The sequence below is a fragment of the Scyliorhinus torazame genome, chromosome 3 (genome assembly GCF_047496885.1).
Source record: "Scyliorhinus torazame isolate Kashiwa2021f chromosome 3, sScyTor2.1, whole genome shotgun sequence".
NCBI classification, from domain to species: domain Eukaryota; kingdom Metazoa; phylum Chordata; class Chondrichthyes; order Carcharhiniformes; family Scyliorhinidae; genus Scyliorhinus; species Scyliorhinus torazame.
In genome coordinates, this window is record NC_092709.1 from 155162055 (window position 1) to 155181193 (window position 19139).

Genomic DNA, 19139 nt, shown 5'->3' on the forward strand with positions numbered 1-19139 from the left:
GAGGACAGGGGAGGGAGCGTGGTGCGGAGTAGGGTTGGCATCAGTGGTGTCTTCTGGGACTTCTACGAGGAATTGTACTGATCCGAGCCCCCACGGGAGGAGGGAGGGATGGGCCGTTTCCTGGACCAATTGAGGTTTCCAAAGGTGGAAGAGGAACTGGTGGCGGGACTGGGGGCCCTGACTGGGCTGGAGGAGCTGATCAAAGGGATAGGAAGCATGCAGGCAGGGAAGGCACCGGGGCCGGACGGTTTCCCGGTCGAATTCTATAAAAAATATATGGACCTGTTGGGCCCGCTGTCAGTTAGGACCTTCAATGAGGCAAGGGAGGGGGGGCTTTACCCCCGACGATGTCCTGGGCACTGATCTCCTTGATCCTGAAGCGGGACAAGGATCCCCTGCAATGTGGGTCTTACAGAACGATTTCCTTTGCAAATGTAAATGCCAAGGTGCTGGCGAAGGTCTTAGCCACGAGGATGGAGGATTGTGTGCCGCAGATCATCCATGAAGACCAGGCGGGGTTTGTGAAGGGGAGACAGTTGAACGCGAATGTGCGGAGGCTTTTGAACATTATCATGAAGCCGGCGAGGGAGGGGGAGGCGGAGATAGTGGTGATGATGGACGCTGAGAAAGCCTTGGATAGGGTAGAGTGGGGGTACCTGTGGGAGGTGCAAGAGGTTCGGGTTTGGCGAGGGGTTTGTCAGGTGGGTTAGGCTGTTGTATGAGGTCCCGATGGCAAGTGTGGCCACAAACAGGAGGAGGTCCGAGTACTTTCGGTTGCACCGAGGGACGAGACAGGGGTGTCCCCTGTCCCCCCTGCTCTTCGCACTGGCGATTGAACCCCTGGCTCTGGCACTGAGAGAGTCGAGGAACTGGAGGGGGTTGGTGCGTGGTGGGGGGGAGCATAGGGTGTCGCTTTATGCGGACAACCTGCTGCTGTATGTGGCGGACCCAGTGGGAGGAATGCCAGAGGTAATGAGGATCCTTAGGGAATTCGGGGACTTTTCGGGGTACAAGCTCAATATGGGGAACAGCGAGCTGTTCGTAGTTCAGCTAGGGGACCAGGAGAGGGGGATTGGCGAGCTCCCACTAAAAAGGGCGGAGAGGAGCTTCAGATATTTGGGGGTCCAGGTGGCCTGGAGCTGGGGGGCCCTGCATAGGCTTACCTTTACAAGGCTGGTGGAGCAAATGGAGGAGGAGTTCAAGAATTGGGACGCGTTGCCGCTGTCCTTGGCGGGTAGGGTGCAGTCAATCAAAATGACGGTGCTCCCAAGGTTTTTGTTCCTGTTCCAGTGCCTCCCCGTGTTTATCCCAAAGGCTTTTTTCAGGCGGGTTAACAGGAGTTTAATGGGGTATGTGTGGGCGCGAGGGACTCCGAGGGTGTCCCTGGAGCGGAGTAGAGATAGGGGGGGTGCTGGCGCTGCCCAACCTCTGTGGGTACTACTGGGCCACCAATACGACAATGGTGCGCAAGTGGGTGATGGAGGGGGAGGGGGCTGCATGGAAGAGTCTGGAGACGACGTCCTGTGTGGATGCGAATCTGGGAGCGCTGGCAACGGCGCCGCTGCCACTCCCTCCAAGGAGGTATACCACGAGCCCGGTGGTGGTGGCAGCCCTCAACATGTGGGGGCAGTGGAGGCGGCATAGGGGGGGGGGGGAAGTTGGGGCCTCGGCGTGGGCCCCATTACGGGGGAACCACCGGTTCGCCCCAGGAAGAACAGGTGGAGGGTTTTCGGGGTTGCACAGGGCAGGGATACTAAAGTTGGAGGACCTGTTTGTGGACGGGAAGTTCGCAAGCTTGGGTGAGCTGGAGGAGAAGTACGGGCTCCCCCCCGGGGAACACCTTCAGGTACTTACAGGTAAGGGCGTTTGCCAGACAGCAGGTGGTGGAATTCCCGCGGCTACTGCCACACACAGTACAGGACAGGGTGCTCTTGGGGGGGTGGGTGGGAGTGGGGAAGATCTCGGAAACTTACCAGGTGATGCAGGAGGAGGAGGAGGCCTCGGTGGTGGAGTTGAAAGGTAAGTGGGAGGAGGAGTTGGGAGAGGAGATCGAAGAGGGGACGTGGGCAGATGCCCTAGGGAGGGTGAACTCTTCCTCTTCATGCGCGAGGCTCAGCCTCATACAATTTAAGGTGCTGCACAGGGCACACATGACCGGGACAAGGATGAGCACCACGGTTCTTTGGGGGTGAGGACAGGTGTGTTAGGTGCTCAGGGAGCCCAGCAAATCACACCCATATGTTCTGGGCATGCCCAGCGCTGGAGGAATTTTGGAAGGGCGTAGCGAGGATGGTGTCGAGGGTGGTAGGATCCAGGGTCAGACCGGGCTGGGGGTTCGCAATATTTGGGGTGGCAGAGGAGCCGGGAGTGCAGGAGGCGAAAGTGGCCGGAATTCTGGCCTTTGCGTCCCTGGTAACCCAGCGAAGGATTCTCCTTCAGTGGAAAGATGGGAGGCCCCCAAGCGTGGAATCCTGGATCAGCAATATGGCAGGGTTCATTAAATTGGATAGGGTGAAATTCACCTTGAGAGGTACAAGGGTTCTTTAGGCGATGGCAACCGTTCTTACACTTTCTGGCAGAACGATAGACAATGGTCAATGGCAGCAGCAGCTCGGGGGGGGGGTGGTTTACTTTATTTTTGTTTATGTTACTTACACTAGAGGGTCTGAGGGGGTGTATACACCTGTTGTGTGAAGTCGGGGTGTTAATGTTAATTTATTATTCATGTACGGAGGGGGGGGGGGGGGGGGGTTGGGAGGTTGCTTTTTTAGATTGTGTTTTGTACTTAACCCTTTTTTCTTTCTCATTTTGTTATTGATATTTTCTGAAAACCTTTAATAAAAAATTTTTTTTTTTGTGAAAAGAATGGAAATATTTATGTGAAGGCAGAATTACTGGGGTACTGTCTGCACAAAAGACGATGGTAAAATTAATATTTCAGTAGGGGAGGAGGGAATAGAGACATTGGATATATTAAAACAGATAGATGCTAAATAGATTTGGATCATTCAAAGTTAGTAAGTTATTGATCTGGATTGGATGCACCCAAAGTTGCCAAGGGAAGCCAGGATGGAGAACCTCTGCGATCTTTCAATGCTTTTGCATATGGGAGTAGTGTCATAGAGAGCTGCACAATCCTACTTAAAGAAAGGAAAGAGATAAACTTTCTAACTACAGGCCAATCAGTCTAATGCCAGTGGTAGATAAACAAAGAGATCATTAAGGACAACATCAATTCTGATTTGGAGAAGCAGAGGGTAAATAAGGGACAGCACAGATGTATTAAAGGCAAATTGCATCTCATTAACCTGACGGTTATTTGATGAAGTAACAGAGAGGTTTGATGAAAATAGATCAGTCGATATCATTTACACGTAATTTCAAAAGACATTGGATTAAAAAGCATAACTACATATTTGCAAAGTACAACACATAGTATTAAACGGGCTGTGGTAATTTGGGTACATAATTGGCTCAGGGATAGTAGGCAGAGAATAGAGGTGAATAAATAGGTTTCTGAATTTGATTTTTAAAATCTTTTGTACATAAATGTCCTGGACCTGGGTATAGAGAGTACAATTTTAAAGTTTTCTAATGGTACACAACTTGGCAATGTAATAAATAGTGAGAGGGTAATAGCATACCTCAGAAAAACAGACAGATTGGTGAAATGGGCAGGTGCAATTTAATATGGATTAGTGTGATGTGATGCACTTTGGGAGAAACAACAAAGAGGCTGTATAATCAAAATGGTACTACTTTGAGGTGCATATCCACAAAGCTTTGAAGATAGGATGACAAGTTGATACGGCTGTTAAGAAAGCGTATGGAATACTTGGTATGTAAATAGGGGCATCGAGTACAAAAAGGAACTTTGCTAAACGGTAACAAATTTCAGTTGGAATAATTCTGAGCCAACAGTTAAGAAAATATGTCAAGGCCTTGGAAAGGATACATAGTTAAGGATTCTAGAATCCATTGTTAAGGATGAGACTTCTAAATTCTTGGAAGTGCAGGGTCGGATTAGGACAAGTCAGCATGGATTTAGTAAGGGGAGGTCGTGCCTGACAAACCTGTTAGAGTTCTTTGAAGAGATAACAAATAGGTTAGGCCAAGGAGAGCCAATGGATGTTATCTATCTTGACTTCCAAAAGGCCTTTGATAAGGTGCCTCACGGGAGACTGCTGAGTAAAATAAGGACCCATGGTATTCGAGGCAAGGTACTAACATGGATTGACGATTGGCTGTCAGGCAGAAGGCAGAAAGTTGGGATAAAAGGTTCTTTTTCGGAATGGCAACCGGTGACGAGTGGTGTCCCGCAGGGTTCAGTGTTGGGGCCACAGCTGTTCTCCTTATATATTGACGATCTAGATGACGGGACTGAGGGCATTCTGGCTAAGTTTGCCGATGATACAAAGTTAGGTGGAGGGGCAGGTAGTATGGAGGAGGTGGGGAGGCTGCAGAAAGATTTAGACAGTTTAGGAGAGTGGTCCAAGAAATGGCTGATGAAATTCAACGTGGGCAAGTGCGAGGTCTTGCACTTTGGAAAAAAGAATAGAGGCGTGGACTATTTTCTAAACGGTGACAAAATTCATAATGCTGAAGTGCAAAGGGACTTGGGAGTCCTAGTCCAGGATTCTCTAAAGGTAATCTTGCAGGTTGAGTCCATAATTAAGAAAGCAAATGCAATGTTGTCATTCATCTCAAGAGGCTTGGAATATAAAAGCAGGGATGTGCTTCTGAAGCTTTATAAAGCATTAGTTAGGCCCCATTTAGAATACTGTGAGCAATTTTGGGCCCCACACCTCAGGAAGGACATACTGGCACTGGAGCGGGTCCAGCGGAGATTCACACGGATGATCCCAGGAATGGTAGGCCTAACATACGATGAACGTCTGAGGATCCTGGGATTATATTAATTGGAGTTTAGGAGGTTGAGGGGAGATCTAATAGAAACTTACAAGATAATGAATGGCTTAGATAGGGTGGATGTAGGGAAGTTGTTTCCATTAGCAGGGGAGACTAGGACCCGGGGGCACAGCCTTAGAATAAAAGGGAGTCACTTTAGAACAGAGATGAGGAGAAATTTCTTCAGCCAGAGAGTGTTGGGTCTGTGGAATTCATTGCCACAGAGGGCGGTGGAGGCCAGGACGTTGAGTGTCTTTAAGACAGAAGTTGATCAATTCTTGATTTCTCGAGGAATTAAGGGCTATGGAGAGAGAGCGGGTAAATGGAGTTGAAATCAGCCATGATTGAATGGTGGAGTGGACTCGATGGGCCGAATGGCCTTACTTCCGCTCCTATGTCTTATGGTCTTATATGTTTAACAGGATGAAACAAGGGTTGAGGGACTTGAGTTATGAAGAGAAATTCAAAAGTGGAGATTGTTTTCCTTCAAGCAGGGAAAATTAAGGAGATACTCAATAGAGATAATCAAAATTGAGGATTGAATTGTTGATGGAGAAAGTAGGAAGAAACTATTTCCTCTGGCAAATGGATCGGTAACCAGGTATATAATTAAACTAATTTGCCAAAGAATTAGAAGGTAAATGAGGTGAATTATTTTCAGACGGCATTAAGATCTGGAACACACCACCCAAAAGGGTGAAATCAAATTCCACAGGAACTTTCAATAGGTAAGTGGACATGTATTTGAAGACTAATTGGTATGATTTTGAGTAAAAAAAGTAGAGGTGTTTACCTAAATTGGGCAGCCCTTCCAAAGATCTTGCACAAAACCAATAGGATGAATGGCCTCTTTCTGTGCTGCAAGATTCTGTTCTATGATTTTTATTTTTCCTTCAATCAATATTACTCAAAACGGATTATCCTGTTTACAGGACTTGGCTATGTGCAAAATGGATGCCACATTTTCTGACAGTACAATAGTGACTACAGTTCAGAAGTGCTTCCATTTGCTGTGAAGTGCTTTGGAATTCCTCAGGATGTGAAATACACATTATGCTTTCTTTCTCATTCTGAGAAATTGAATTGATGAGTCTAAAGAATATTAACTTTGATTATTATTTCTCATCTAGGTTTCCCCTGAAGAGGCCAGCCCAATGCATTTTCTAGTTCTTAAATAAAACCCAAAATAAATGTAAAAACAGGCAGACTGAATAAATTAGCAGAATGCTTGAAATTCTGTGTTTTGCTTTTGGATGCGTCAGCTTGATGGCCTTTTTGGCCTATCTTACCTATTGATGAAGAGAGAGTGAAGAGTTTAAATATCATGTCAGATCTTTTGACTTAAGGTTTGGAACAAAGAACCTTTGATTAAGGGGCAAAACAAGTTGGAATCTGCACTAGAGCTTTAAAAAGATGCAAGTCATAGAGCACCTTACTATGTGCTCATCTTCAAACCTCAATTCCCATCTTAACCACAACATCATGGTAGTTTATTTTGTGTATTTTCTTTCCTCTTTATTCTCAGTGGGAGCTTATTTCATCATAGCTCGGCCTCTCTTAAGAGTATACAACTAATTGAAAAATGACCAACCTAAACGCTAGTCATCTCAATGCCTTTATAAGTATGGTCAATTATCGCTTTGATTTTAAGAGTGCTCTGCTGTAAAACTGAAAATTTGCCTGGAATCAGGGATAATTTCTTGCATGTACTCACTCCGAACACTGAATGCTATTTTAGTGTAACACCGAATTAAGGATATTTTGAAACATCCATATCCTGGGGTAAAGATAGAGGATAGAGGGATAAAATAAGATAGCACAATTGCATTCAAAAATTAAATAAATATACTCAATTTTCACTCCTTGCTCAATAGATTAATCCAAGATAGGTGTCGTATATTAAATTAATTCCACCAATTCACACTGTTCAATGTTGATGGAAGCACAAAACTGCCCAAATTCAGTACTGATCAGGCAGCACGACTCAGAAGAGCTACAAAAATGGTATGTCTGTTAAATATCACAATTCTGTTATGATGTTTGCGCTTTAGTGTTTGGCTAAAGAGCGATAAAGGGAGCTTTTACTCAACACATAATATACTTCAACTGATTTATATTTGGTGTTGGGACTGGGCATTAAAAGTGGAAAGGTATTCCATTTCCTGACCAACATAATGATTCTGTTCACAATTTTAAGGAAAAAAAAGTTTGGTATTCTACAAAGCAAGTCATCTAATTTGGTCAGACTCCTTCACTTGACCTGGAGTGTCGCAACGTTTGGTCAACAATCACCCAAACAGATTAAATGATCATTATCAACATCCTGGGGGTTACCATTGAGCAGAAACCGAACATGACTCGCCATGTAAGCACTGTGGCTATAAGAGCAGGTCAAGAGGCTAGGAATCCTGAAGTAAGCAACTCATCTCCTGACTCCCCAATGTCTGTCCACTATCTACAAGGCACAAGTCAGGAGTATGATGGAATACTCTTCACTTTCCTGATTGACTGCAGCTCAAACAAAACTCGAAGCTCGACACCATTAAGGACAAAGCAGCCTGCTTTATTGGAACTCCATCCACAAACATTCACTTTCTTCACCACCGATGCACAGTGCAACAGTGTGTACCATCTACAACATGCATTGCAGGAACATACCAAGACTCCTGAGACAGCAGCTTCCAAACCCATGACTGATACCATCTAGAAAGACAAGGGCAGCAGATACGTGGGAACACTATCACCTGGAAGCTCTCCTCCAAACCACTCAACATCCTGACTTGGAAATATATCACTGTTCCTTCACTGCTGCTGGGTCAAAATCCTGGAACTCCCTCCCTAACAGCACAGTGGGCATACCTACACCACATGGACTGCTGCAGTTTAAGAAGGCAGATCACCACCACCATCTCAAGGGCAATTAGAGATGGACAATATATGCAGGCCTAGCCAGCAAAGTCCATATCACACGAATTAAATTTTTTTTTTTTTTTAAACGTAGGTCATGTTTTGGCTGTGTGATTTGGCTGTGCTGCACTCCAAAAATAAATTACGATCACGGAAATGCTTTGGCATGTCCAATGGATTTAAACAATACTGTATAATTACAAATTCTTTCATTTACAAATAATAATTACCTATATACTCACATCAGCTGTAATGTCATTAAACTTTGTAATAAAAGCATGTTTAACCACATCCACAGCCATTTCAGATGCTATTACCATGCAAACATCTGGAAACAATACCCAAAGGTGGTCTATAAATGAGAAAAAAAAAACAGAGTTACGGATATAATTCTCTAATTTCTATATAATTAAAATTGTATATTTATCTTTATATCTGTATTCAATTTTGTATTCAATGAAAATTACAATCATACCAAATTTTATCTGCTCAAAAATGGACACACATTCAAAGTTAATTTTGACTATTTTAAGCTACAGGCATTCCTTTTAGTTGCATTCTTGTCCATCTCACATGCTTCAACTTTGCGAACATTGCTGGAAAGGCATAGGAACAAAAGATGTGTTTTTTGTCAAAAATAAATGGGTTATTACTTGTGTTTCTTATTTATAAAGCTTCAGAAGCATTATAGTGATCAACAATGACAATTACTTTCAAAACTCAAATACAGCCACAGAACGATTATGACCCACAACTTTCAAGTAGTTGCTGTGCTATTCATTTTACCCTTGTATAAAAATACTTCAGCATATTTGCCTGGAGCTGCAAGTTATAGTATTTCAGCATCCTCACAAATATATGAAACTTAATATATCTTTGATGTAACATTCATTATTTGTTGAATTTAGCAACCTTCTACATATATGCCGAAAACAAAAATAAGGGAGAAAAGAAATAGTTTCTTTACAAGTTATGTTCACTGTAGATTTATAAGTAGCCTTGCCACCTTTACCCAGTTAAATAAAATACATTCCTATATTACAACACTACACTGATTCCACTTTCGAAGTACTATTTGGGGATCTCCTGAATGACTCTCTAGAAATTCATGTAATTCAAATCTTTCCTTTAGTGTTGGACGCTGAGTAAAGTGGTGTCAATGTGTAATGTGGGTCAATTCTTGCAAGCCAAGTTGTTCACCAAAATTAAGCACAGCAGCTGAAACTGGACTTCTGTTGTCTGGTTTTGACCACATGGACAAGTGATTTGCTCCAATCCCGTGGCGTCAACAGTTAAAATTCCAGGGAAAGCTTATAGATTATCTCAATTATACAAATAAAATATTTTTTAAAATTAGATATCTAATTACTCCAGGTACAGTCATAAATCGGGATCTACAGACATGGATAGTAAACTACACTCAAAGATTTAAGACAACTCGACATTTTCTTGAGGTTCAACCACATGGCAGATGATCTAATAACTCACTCTTTCATCCTCCATGAACATTGGATATCACAGTTGTCTGTAAAAAAATTAGAATGGACTTGTGGCTCAGGTTCAAAACCTGCCTTGAGGGAGTCTGATGAGTTAAAAGAAGCAAGTATTTAGATATATTTTGTGAAGGGTTAAGTGTTTAAGGAAAGCTAGGTGGATTATGAATGTTCCAGATGATAACTTTACTAAGAACAATGATTACCAGAAACTCACATGGAAGGAACCTAGCTTTTCTAGCCAATTTTCAAACTGTCAGCTCAAAAGTTACATGCCATCATACTGTAATATTAAGTAATGTGAATTTAATTATCAAATGAAAACAAACTATGCTAATAGAAATCTTAATGTTAGTCGTAATGTCTTTCAGTTAAGTCATGCAAGAGCAAGACGCACGAAAGGTGGCTCCACCCGGATCATTATTTTTCAATCTCTTTTGCCCGTTTCTAAGGTGGCTTTGGGGTTCAAACCCAGCTGGCTGAACAAGGTAACAGTTACTCGACAGAGCTATGTTGAAAGTCTTGTCGAAAAAGCCCACTGGAAAGAAACTCCAGGCTGCTAACTGGGCGATGGAACCTGAAGGTGAGAAGATGGCAGAACGGCCGCACCCATCACGGTAGACACGCAACCTGTGTGATAGCGCGGGAACTGGGAAAGTTTGGAAGGCAAATGGACAGGCAGTTTGAGCAAAGAGATGAAGGAGTCTTTTAAAGCCACTATTGAGGCAGTGGGCCAGATCTGAGAGCAGCAGGATAAAACTTCGAAAATTGTGAAAGAGCTAGGTAAAATGTTGAAATGTGCAGGATGCCTTGTTTCGGCATGAAGGCAGCCCGCCTCGCTGGAAGCAAAGATACTGCTCGTGTCAGAGAGCAACAAGGGGCATAAGGCAAAAGTTGAAGGGGCGGGGGGGGGGGGGGGGGGGGGGGGGGAGAGAAGGGGGGGACGACTCATTTGCAAGTCCAGGACCAGATCAGGCTGGGTGAGCCAGGTTTTTCACTCAGACTTGGATAGCAGGGCTGGGTGGGTGACAATTTTAATCAATAAAAGGGTTCGCTTCCAGGCGGGGAAGGTCTTGGCTGATCAGGGGGGGTCGATATGTGATGGTTGCAGGCACACTGGAGGGAAAGTGAACGTGTACACCCAAAATGGAAGGCGGTTGTTGATTGCAATACCAGATTTAGACACTCACCAACTTATTCTAGGGGGGTGGATAGACCTGAAAATGGACCCCTCTAGGTCCAAGTTGTTAACCCCTTCGAGCATGGCAAAGTTGCTGGCTCCGTTCATGAAGACAGGAGGTGCGGACCCATGGCAATTTATGCACCCTGAGGGTAAGAAGTTCTCATTTTTCCCCCCGGTACTCGAGGATAGATTACTTTGTCACGGGTAGGACTCTTTCCCCCAGTGAAAAGGTGAATATTCGGCATGGTCACTTCTGGCCGCATCTGGTAGACCTAGATGGCAGGCCGGACATCGCGCAAGGGGTGGAGGTTGCATATAGGGCTTTTGTCGGACATTGGGTTCTGCAGGAAGGTCTCGGGAGCCATAAGAGAATATGCCAAGAAGGAGCACAGATGTTAGTGGATGATATCCTGGGAGTGGTCCGTAGGTATGCGAGCAACCCAACCCGGGAACTACTGACACGCAGGAAAAAGCTGCAAATGCAGTTTGACTGCAGTCTACTGACAGGGTGGTATGCAAGCGGAGGAGTTTGAAGACGGAGGTGTATGTGTATGGGGAGAATGCCAGCCATTTGTTGGCTCACCAGCTAAAGCAGCAGGAGGCTGCTAGGGAGATAATTCAGGTTAGGGATTCGGAAGATAGGCTGGTTTCCACACCAGACAAGGTGAATGGGGCATTTTGAGTCTTCTAGGAGAGGTTTTATAGATCGGAGATGCCAGAGGATGAGCTGGGAATGGTAGAGTTTTCAGAGGGTCTGGTGTTCCCTCGGATGGGCGGAGGTATGCAGGAAGCGCTGGAGGCACTGCTGAACAGTGTTAGGAAAGATGCAGACAAGAAAGGCACTGGGACGGGATGGGTTCCTGGTGGAATTCTACAAGACGTTTGTGGATCAACTGGTTCCATTATTGATGGGGATGTTTAATGATTCGTTGGCGCAGGGATCTCTCCTTGAGACGCTTGGGCAGGCATCTATTTCTCTTCTTCTGAAAAAGGACAAGGATCCCACGGAATGCGGGTCGCATAGCCCGATTTCATTGCTTAATGTAGACGCAAAGATTTTGACCACAATCCTGGCATTGAGGTTGGAACCCTATCTCCCAGAGATAGTTAGAGAGAACCTGACGGGATTTGTAAAAGGCCAAATGTTGTTGTCCAATGTGAGGTGATTGCCAATGTGGTTCTCACCCCAGCGGCTGGACCGGAACCGTTGACAATCGTGTCATTCGATGTAGAAGAAATGACGGTATCTCTTTGCCGTTCTGGAAAAATTTGAGTTGGGCCTTATTTCGTATTGTGGGTGCTTTTGTTGAATGAGGCTCCTTCTGCCATTGTCTGTTCCAACATTATGAGTTTGGGGTCTTTTCTGTGACACAGGGGGACGAGATAGGGGTGTCCCATTTCTCCCCTCTTGTTCGTGTTGGCGATTGAGCCACTGGTTATTGCCAGGAGGGCCTCAAGCAAATGGAGGGGGATCGTTAGGAGTAGGGTGGAACACAGGGTATCCTTGTATGCGGATGACCTTATGCCGTAGGTGAGGGATCCGGGGTCAGCTATGGGGGACATGGGTGTATTGAAGAACTTTGGTTCCTTCTCTGGATACAAGTTAAATGTAGGGACTTTGGGGATGGAGCCGACCTGGGAAGGCTATCCTTCCACTTGGCTATGACTAGCTTTTGGTATTTGGAGAGTTTAGGTGTCTTGGGATTGGATGCAGCTCCATAAATTGAATTATACCAGCCTAGCGTGTAGGGTCAAGGCTGATCTGCAAAGGTGGGGCAGCCTTCCATTGTCCTTGGCGGGCCGGGTTCAATCCATCAAGATGAACATCTTGCCGAGAACCTTGTTCTTATTTTAGTGTCTTTCAGTATTTCTACCCAAGTTATTTTTCAGGGCAGCTGAGCGGCTTATATCAGGTTTCATCTGGGTGAGGAAAACCCTGAGGATTCGGAGGGGTGTCCTGTAGAGGGATAGACAAGCTTGCGCTACCGCATTTGATGTTTTCTTATTGGGCTGCCAACGTGGAGGTGTTGGGGATGACCTGCAGTCGACGGGTGTGGATGGAGTCTGGGTCATGTTGAGGGCCCAGCTTGGGGCACTGGTGATGTTGTCTCTGCCATTTGCTCCGGCAAAGTATTTGTTAAACCCGGTGGCCATCTCCACTTTAAAAATACGGAGGCAACTCAAGTCAGCATTTCAAGCTGGGATCAGTGTCAAGGCGGGCCCTCATTTGTATGAACCACTTTTCGAACCGGCAAAATTAGATGCCACATTTGGGGGGTGGAAGGGAAAGAGGCTGGAGAGTGAGTGAACTGTTTGGATTTGTTTCTTGTCACGTGTACCGAGGTACAGTGAAAAGTATTTTTCTGTGAGCAGCTCAAACAGATCATTTAGTACATTAAAAGAAAAGAAAAGAAAAATAAAATACATAAAAGAGCAACACAAGGTCCACAATGTAAATACATAGACACCGGCATCGGGTGAAACATACGGGAGTGTAGTATTAATCAGGTCAGTCCATAAGAGGGTCGTTTAGGAGTCTGGTAACAGCGGGGAAGAGCAGGGGTGAGCATCAGGTCTCAGTGGAAGGGGCGAAGGCCAAATGAGAGGAGGAGTTGGGGCCTATATTGGAGGAGGAGGTGTGAGTGAGGCCCTTCGCAGGGAGAAGGCCACATCACTGTGTGCTAGGCAGAGCCTGATCTAGCTCAAGGAAGGTAGCGTTTAGGTGCACCTCACTAAAGCCAGAATGAGTAGATTCTTTGTGGTGGTTGAGGATAGGTGCGAGCGCTGTTTGAGAGGGCCTGCTAATCACACGCACATGTTCTAATCCTGTCCCAAGCTTGTGGGTTTCTGGGTCTCTTTTTTCAGCACCAGGTCGGCAATCCTGATCACAGAGTTGGAGCCCTGCCTTTGGCAGCTATATTTGGGATTTCAGACTTGCCAGAGCTGCGAATAGGTGCGGGTGCAGACGTCACGGTCTTCGCTTCATTGATTGCTTAGAGGCAAATCCTGTTGAGTTGGAGGATGGTGACGCCACCTAGTGCCTTGGTGTGGCTGGGTGACTTAATGGAGTTTTTGCAACTTGAGAAGGTCAAATACACCATGAGGGGATCAAATGAAGGGTTCTACCAGGGATGGCAACTGTTTATATTGCATTTCAATTAATTGGTCACTAGTTAGCTGTTAAGGGGAGGGGGAAGAGGGAATAATGGGGTGGAGCGCTTATTTCTGTTTAGTTTACTGTTATTTGGATTTTCTTGTACTTTTTGGTCTAAAAAAAGTTTAATGAAAATATATATTTTCAAAAAATGCTAGTCACGCCTCCGAGTTAGAAAGTTGAAGGTTCAAGTCCCACTCCAGGAATTTAACAGAAAAATTAAGGCTGACATTCTAGCCCAGTACTGAGAGTGTGAGAGTGTTGCACTGCCAAGTGCCATCTTTCAGATGAGAAGTTAAACTGAGGAATCTCTCTCTCTCAGGTGGATGCAAAAGATCCCACAGCACTGTTCTGAAGAAGAGCAGGGGGCTTTCGACTGCCTCCTGCCAATATTCATTCCTCAGTCAACATCACTAAACACGTTATTTGATTATTACACTAAAATTGGCTGCAATGTTTCCTACATTACAACAGTGACTATTCTTCAGACATACTCATTGCTATAAAGCACTTTGGGGAGACCTGTGGTTGTGAAAGGCACTATATAAACAAGTCTTGCATCCTTTATAATACTGTTTTAACTTTAATTCACATGTTTTCCGTTCGTCTTATACCCATACTAACACAAATGTATTTTCATCTTTCTCAGCAATACAGGATAGGCTATTATCTCATTATTAATAATGTATTTAAAATAAATTATCTTCAGACCCTGACCTATAAGATACTAAAGTATAGATATATGTACACACTAAGATGATAAAACTTGCTGAGCTACACAGAAATAAAATACAGGTGCACATTAAAGTATAATAGATCTCAGATCTCAGACAATAAGGAGAGATTGGAGACAAATACAACACAATTTAAATTAAGGGGGTGAACTTCCATGGTGGCTCTTCTGGTCATTGGCAGAAACTTTAACCGAAGAGCTTCAGAAACAATTTTCCTAAGGGGTTCTGCAGCTCTTCTTCAGTGGATGAACAGGTGAACTCACGCTTGAATTCACCACCAAAGAGTTCCTTAATTTCTGTCACAACCCAAGTGAATGTAAATCTGCACAATTTTATTTTCACACAGACTCTATTCAAGTAAGTGAAGATGCTATTAGAAATTGATCCATTCTGGGAGTTAATGAACCTACAGTACTTGGATTAATTCAGATTGCAACAAAACAGGAGTTAAATATAATTAGATTGAAGCATGTGTTATTCTTCAAAGCAAATAGACAAGAGATATTTTGAGTCATTAGGGTTGTTCTGAGAAAACTGAAGTTGTGAGAAATTGTATGTAATTCTTATACCTGGGTTCCATGAAAATTGTTCCATATTCCTCAAACAAACAATGAGCAGAAGAACATAGTTGTTGAACCTCTCTCTGATATCTGCAAAACATATTGTTCCTACATTAAACAATGGTGTGTAAAAGAGTCTAATCATCTGTACCATCATAATTTATGTGGAAGCTAATAATTTTATCACTTTTACCAAGAAGCTCAAAGTGCTCTTTCAAAAACATTATACAGTAATTAACAATTTATAGTATCTTCACAATAAAATCACATAGCAAATAATTAAAATAAATGCACATGGATTAGAAAGATATTTTGAATAAATGATCCCAAAGTTATCATTTTATTTTCCATTGCAACGGTTCCTGCACTCGATCATACCCCAATTCCTGAGGACACACAATTTCAACCAATTTCAACTTATTGGGCGTGATCAAATGGCCACGCTGCGTCGGAAAAGCAACGTGGCCAATAAAAGCCGGGAGGCCCCGCTCCTGGCATCTACCCGGCTCGCAACGCCTAACAAGATCCAACACGATGTCACGAGGCGTTGCAAAGTAAATCCTGCCCATTGTGGGTGGGATCACGTTTTGGCAAATCTGCATATTAGAGCAAGGCAGTTAGTCTCACTCTAATGTGCAGATTCCAGAGGTATTTGAGGCTTTGGGATTCATCCCCTTCAGCTCGGAGACCTCGGGCGAGTGCCATTCAGCATTGGTCTCCACAAACGAAGACCAGACGGAACGGCACTCATTGGGGTCTCTCAGGAGATCGGAGGTCTCCAGCAGATTACAGATAAGCAAACATTTTAATGTTCCCATTTGGTTGAATCCATTTTAACTCATCCATCCATAACGATCTTACAGTCTCACACCTGGTTAGGCATTCTATTGATTTGAAAAGGGAGTTTATTATATGCTAGGACACAAAATAAGGATAACAGGATATGCACCAACATTAAAAGTATCTGTACTGAGACTTCAGATTTCCACAATATTTAAAAATGATCACAATGAAGGGAGAGGGCTGTATATCCATGTTTGCTATTGATAAGATTCAAAGAGCAGATGAAACTGTGACAGATGGTGTTCGATGTGGAAAATTCAATCCAATTCAAACTTAAGATAAATCAGGTTATTTTAAGAAGGATGAGAATCTATAAACTGTGAACGAGCAGAGAGATATAGGGGCTATCTAGAGAAATCACGAACAGCTAATGGACATGTATGAAATAAAAGTTATTGGAATATTTGTTTTTATCTCAAGGAGCTGTAATTTGCGTTACAAAATTATTAGAACTTTGGTTGGACCCATCTGGAGTAATTCATTCAGTTCTGGGCATAGCCCCTTAGGGAAGATATAATTGGGAGGGGAATGAGTGCAGATACTGATAAAGGGGTTAAATTATGAGGACTAACGAATGGAATAGAGTAGATTTACATTACCTTGAATACAGAAGATTATGAGGTGTTCAAATTGAGATGTTTAGGATGATTAAGCGATTTGAGAAGATAGACAAGGAGAAACTATTTCCCCTGGGGTATCCAGAACCAGAGGCTTAATCTTAAAATTAAAGCTAGGCTGTTCACGATTCATGACAAAATAATTTTTTTCCTCACACAAGGGTAGCTTTTAAAAATTATTTTCCGAATGTGAGCTTTGCTGGTCTCGGCCAGCATTTATTGCACATTCTTAATTTCCCTTGATAGTGCATTTAAGGGTCAACCACATTTAGACAAAACCAAGGACGACAAGATAGTTTTTACAACAATTGACAATGGCTTTATGGTTATCATTAGAGTTTTAATTCCAATTTTTTGTTTTGTTAAGTGAATTCAAATTCCGAGGCATCCTTAGTGTAAAATGAGGCAATTAGACCACTGAGTCTGCACAATCCTCCGAATGAGCACTCTACTTAGGCCCACTCCCTTGCCCTATCCTTGTAACCCGCGCATTCATGGCCAATCCACCTAACTTGCGCATCTTTGGACACTAAGGAGCAATTTAGCTTGGCCAATCCACCTAATCCCACCCATCTGTCATTGTGGGATTCAAACCCGGGTCCCCAGAGCTTTAGCCTGGGTCTCATTGCAAAACAAACACAAGCTGAATGGCCTAATTCTGTGACTATGTTTCTATGTCCTAGATTCCTATCTAGTTGGTTCTTAAAAATTCCAAGTATTGATCATCCTTTTAAAAGAACTTCCTGCGATCAGTTTTAAATTTATCTTTCACAAATTTTATTCTGTGCTCACTTTTCCTACACTGGCAATTTGTTTACAGAAATGTTCCAGATTTACCTTTGACATTCCTTTACCATCTTGCAGATCGCTACAATTACACGTCTCAGACGGGTGGAGCTCTCCCATTTTGAGACTAAATGCCGTGGCAGGGCAGGAACGTGAAGTCTTTCCCACTACGGAAGCCGGTAGGAAAAGACAGTAAATCTTCCAGCCCCAACTTCATTAATTATGACCCCGGGTGTTTTACGCTTTTTTCAGTGGCGAGGCAGACCTGGATGATGTGTGGTGCACCGTTGTGTTAGGGCGCCATATTGAAAAGGCGCCCAACATCACTGACCCACCATTGAGGAAAGGAGGTGGACTTTCAGAAAATGAAGGTAGATCTCCAAGAGCACTCAGAGACTGGAAGATGGACCTCTGAGAAAGAAGATGGCTCTCCAGAAAATCCTGAGGCTGGAAGATGGACCCCTCTGGCAGGTCCACCTGCAGATGCTCCCCTCACCCACTGCTGTGGTGTACCAGGGTTGTGGGCGGCTTCCAATCTCTGGAAGCAGCCTCAGGCAGTGTTCAGGTGAGGCCCGACATCTGCAAGCCATTTTGTACGAACGTGCTCCACGTTGGCGTGTTTTCCAGTTGGCATCACAGAGAATCTGATGTGAGGGTTCAAATGAAAATGAAGTACACGCCGTCCTCTGGCGGGTTTTCCGAGCCGGCATGGTGGGCACCAGAGGATGATCCTGCTGTAAATTCATGCCAGCATGAAGCCAATTACTGGCCCTCCCACCATCAAAAACACCACTGAGGGCTTATCGGAATTCCACCCATCATGTTCTCAGGCTTGAAAGAAGTTCTCCTCATAACTCAGACCAGAGGCTGCAGAGCTACCTCACAATTTTTGTCTGTTTGCCTCCAGCTGCTCAAATATTCTTCCTTTCTTGATTTTTCAGAATTGGAATCAAAGTGAGGTTTGCCAGGAGGTAACATGTTTATTTTTCAAATACAATGCGACTAACATCAAATATTATGAACTCGGGTAAGGATAGTTAGTCACATAGGATTAGATCACAGATTGTATTTTCTAGCAATGAGCATGTAGTATCGAGGAGGGATACAGCAAGGGGCAAGAAGGATGAAGAAAATAAAAAGGGTCAGAAGCAGAAAGAAATGAGCATTCAAGGTGGGATCCAGCAAGGTGGGTAAAAAAAAAAAAGGGTAAGAAGAAGAATACTTGGGCTGAGAACTGGAAGGAGCAACATTTAATTCCTCTCCCAACCTCAGATTTTCAAAAGGCCTGATTAATCAAAGCCTACATAATTTATACGTCAAGATCATCCACTAACTTGTGGGAAAATCCTTCAGGAATCTCATGCCCACATTTCGCAGTAAGTAATCCAATTAAAACCAGGAACCACCATTTTCAAAGTGCATTATAAAGCTGAACCTGAGGAATTTGTGGGAGTCAGAGCGCTAAACTAGGGATATGGACCGCAATTTTATGTGGAGGAGTTCTCGTTAAAAAGTCATGGCGTCTGCCTCCCTTGCCGGGGTCACCCCGTAACAATTTAACTGCTATTGGGCCATTAATTGGCTTAGGGTGTGACTTCCACTACCATCTGGGGAAAAGTGTTACCTTCAAGAGCTGGTTGCCAAATGGTGGGCAACTCTAGTCCCAGCTGCACTGAAGTGATGGCTACTGCCATGCCTACAGGCAGTCCCTAACGAAGAGGAGTCATGAAGCCAGATACCTACATGTCTGGGGTGTTTCACCAGGTCCAGGTTGGCAAGCCCTGGTGAAAGAGATGGAGCGTGGGTAATATGCAGGTTCAGAGGTGGCAGGAGCTACCTTGAGGGAGGATCTCTGTTGGGCAGTCTGAGAGCCAGTGCTGAATATTTGTATTATTGTGCAATCGTGTGTTAGCATTACTGAAGGTTATTTTCAATGATTATGCCGGTATTGTAT

The 19139-nt window shown here is 44.0% G+C and overlaps 1 protein-coding gene across 2 annotated transcripts in view; it reads right to left on the reverse strand.

Annotated features, from left to right (window-relative positions):
• Positions 1-19139, reverse strand: part of tapt1b (transmembrane anterior posterior transformation 1b) — a 191612-nt gene that overhangs the window by 62905 nt on the left and 109568 nt on the right. For both annotated transcript variants that reach the window (XM_072496425.1, XM_072496424.1), the window contains exons 8-9: positions 14949-15029; positions 8058-8167 (exon numbers count right to left, since the gene is read on the reverse strand). In XM_072496425.1, the coding sequence (XP_072352526.1) occupies positions 8058-8167; positions 14949-15029 (191 nt within the window). The remainder of the gene's footprint in view (positions 1-8057; positions 8168-14948; positions 15030-19139) is intronic.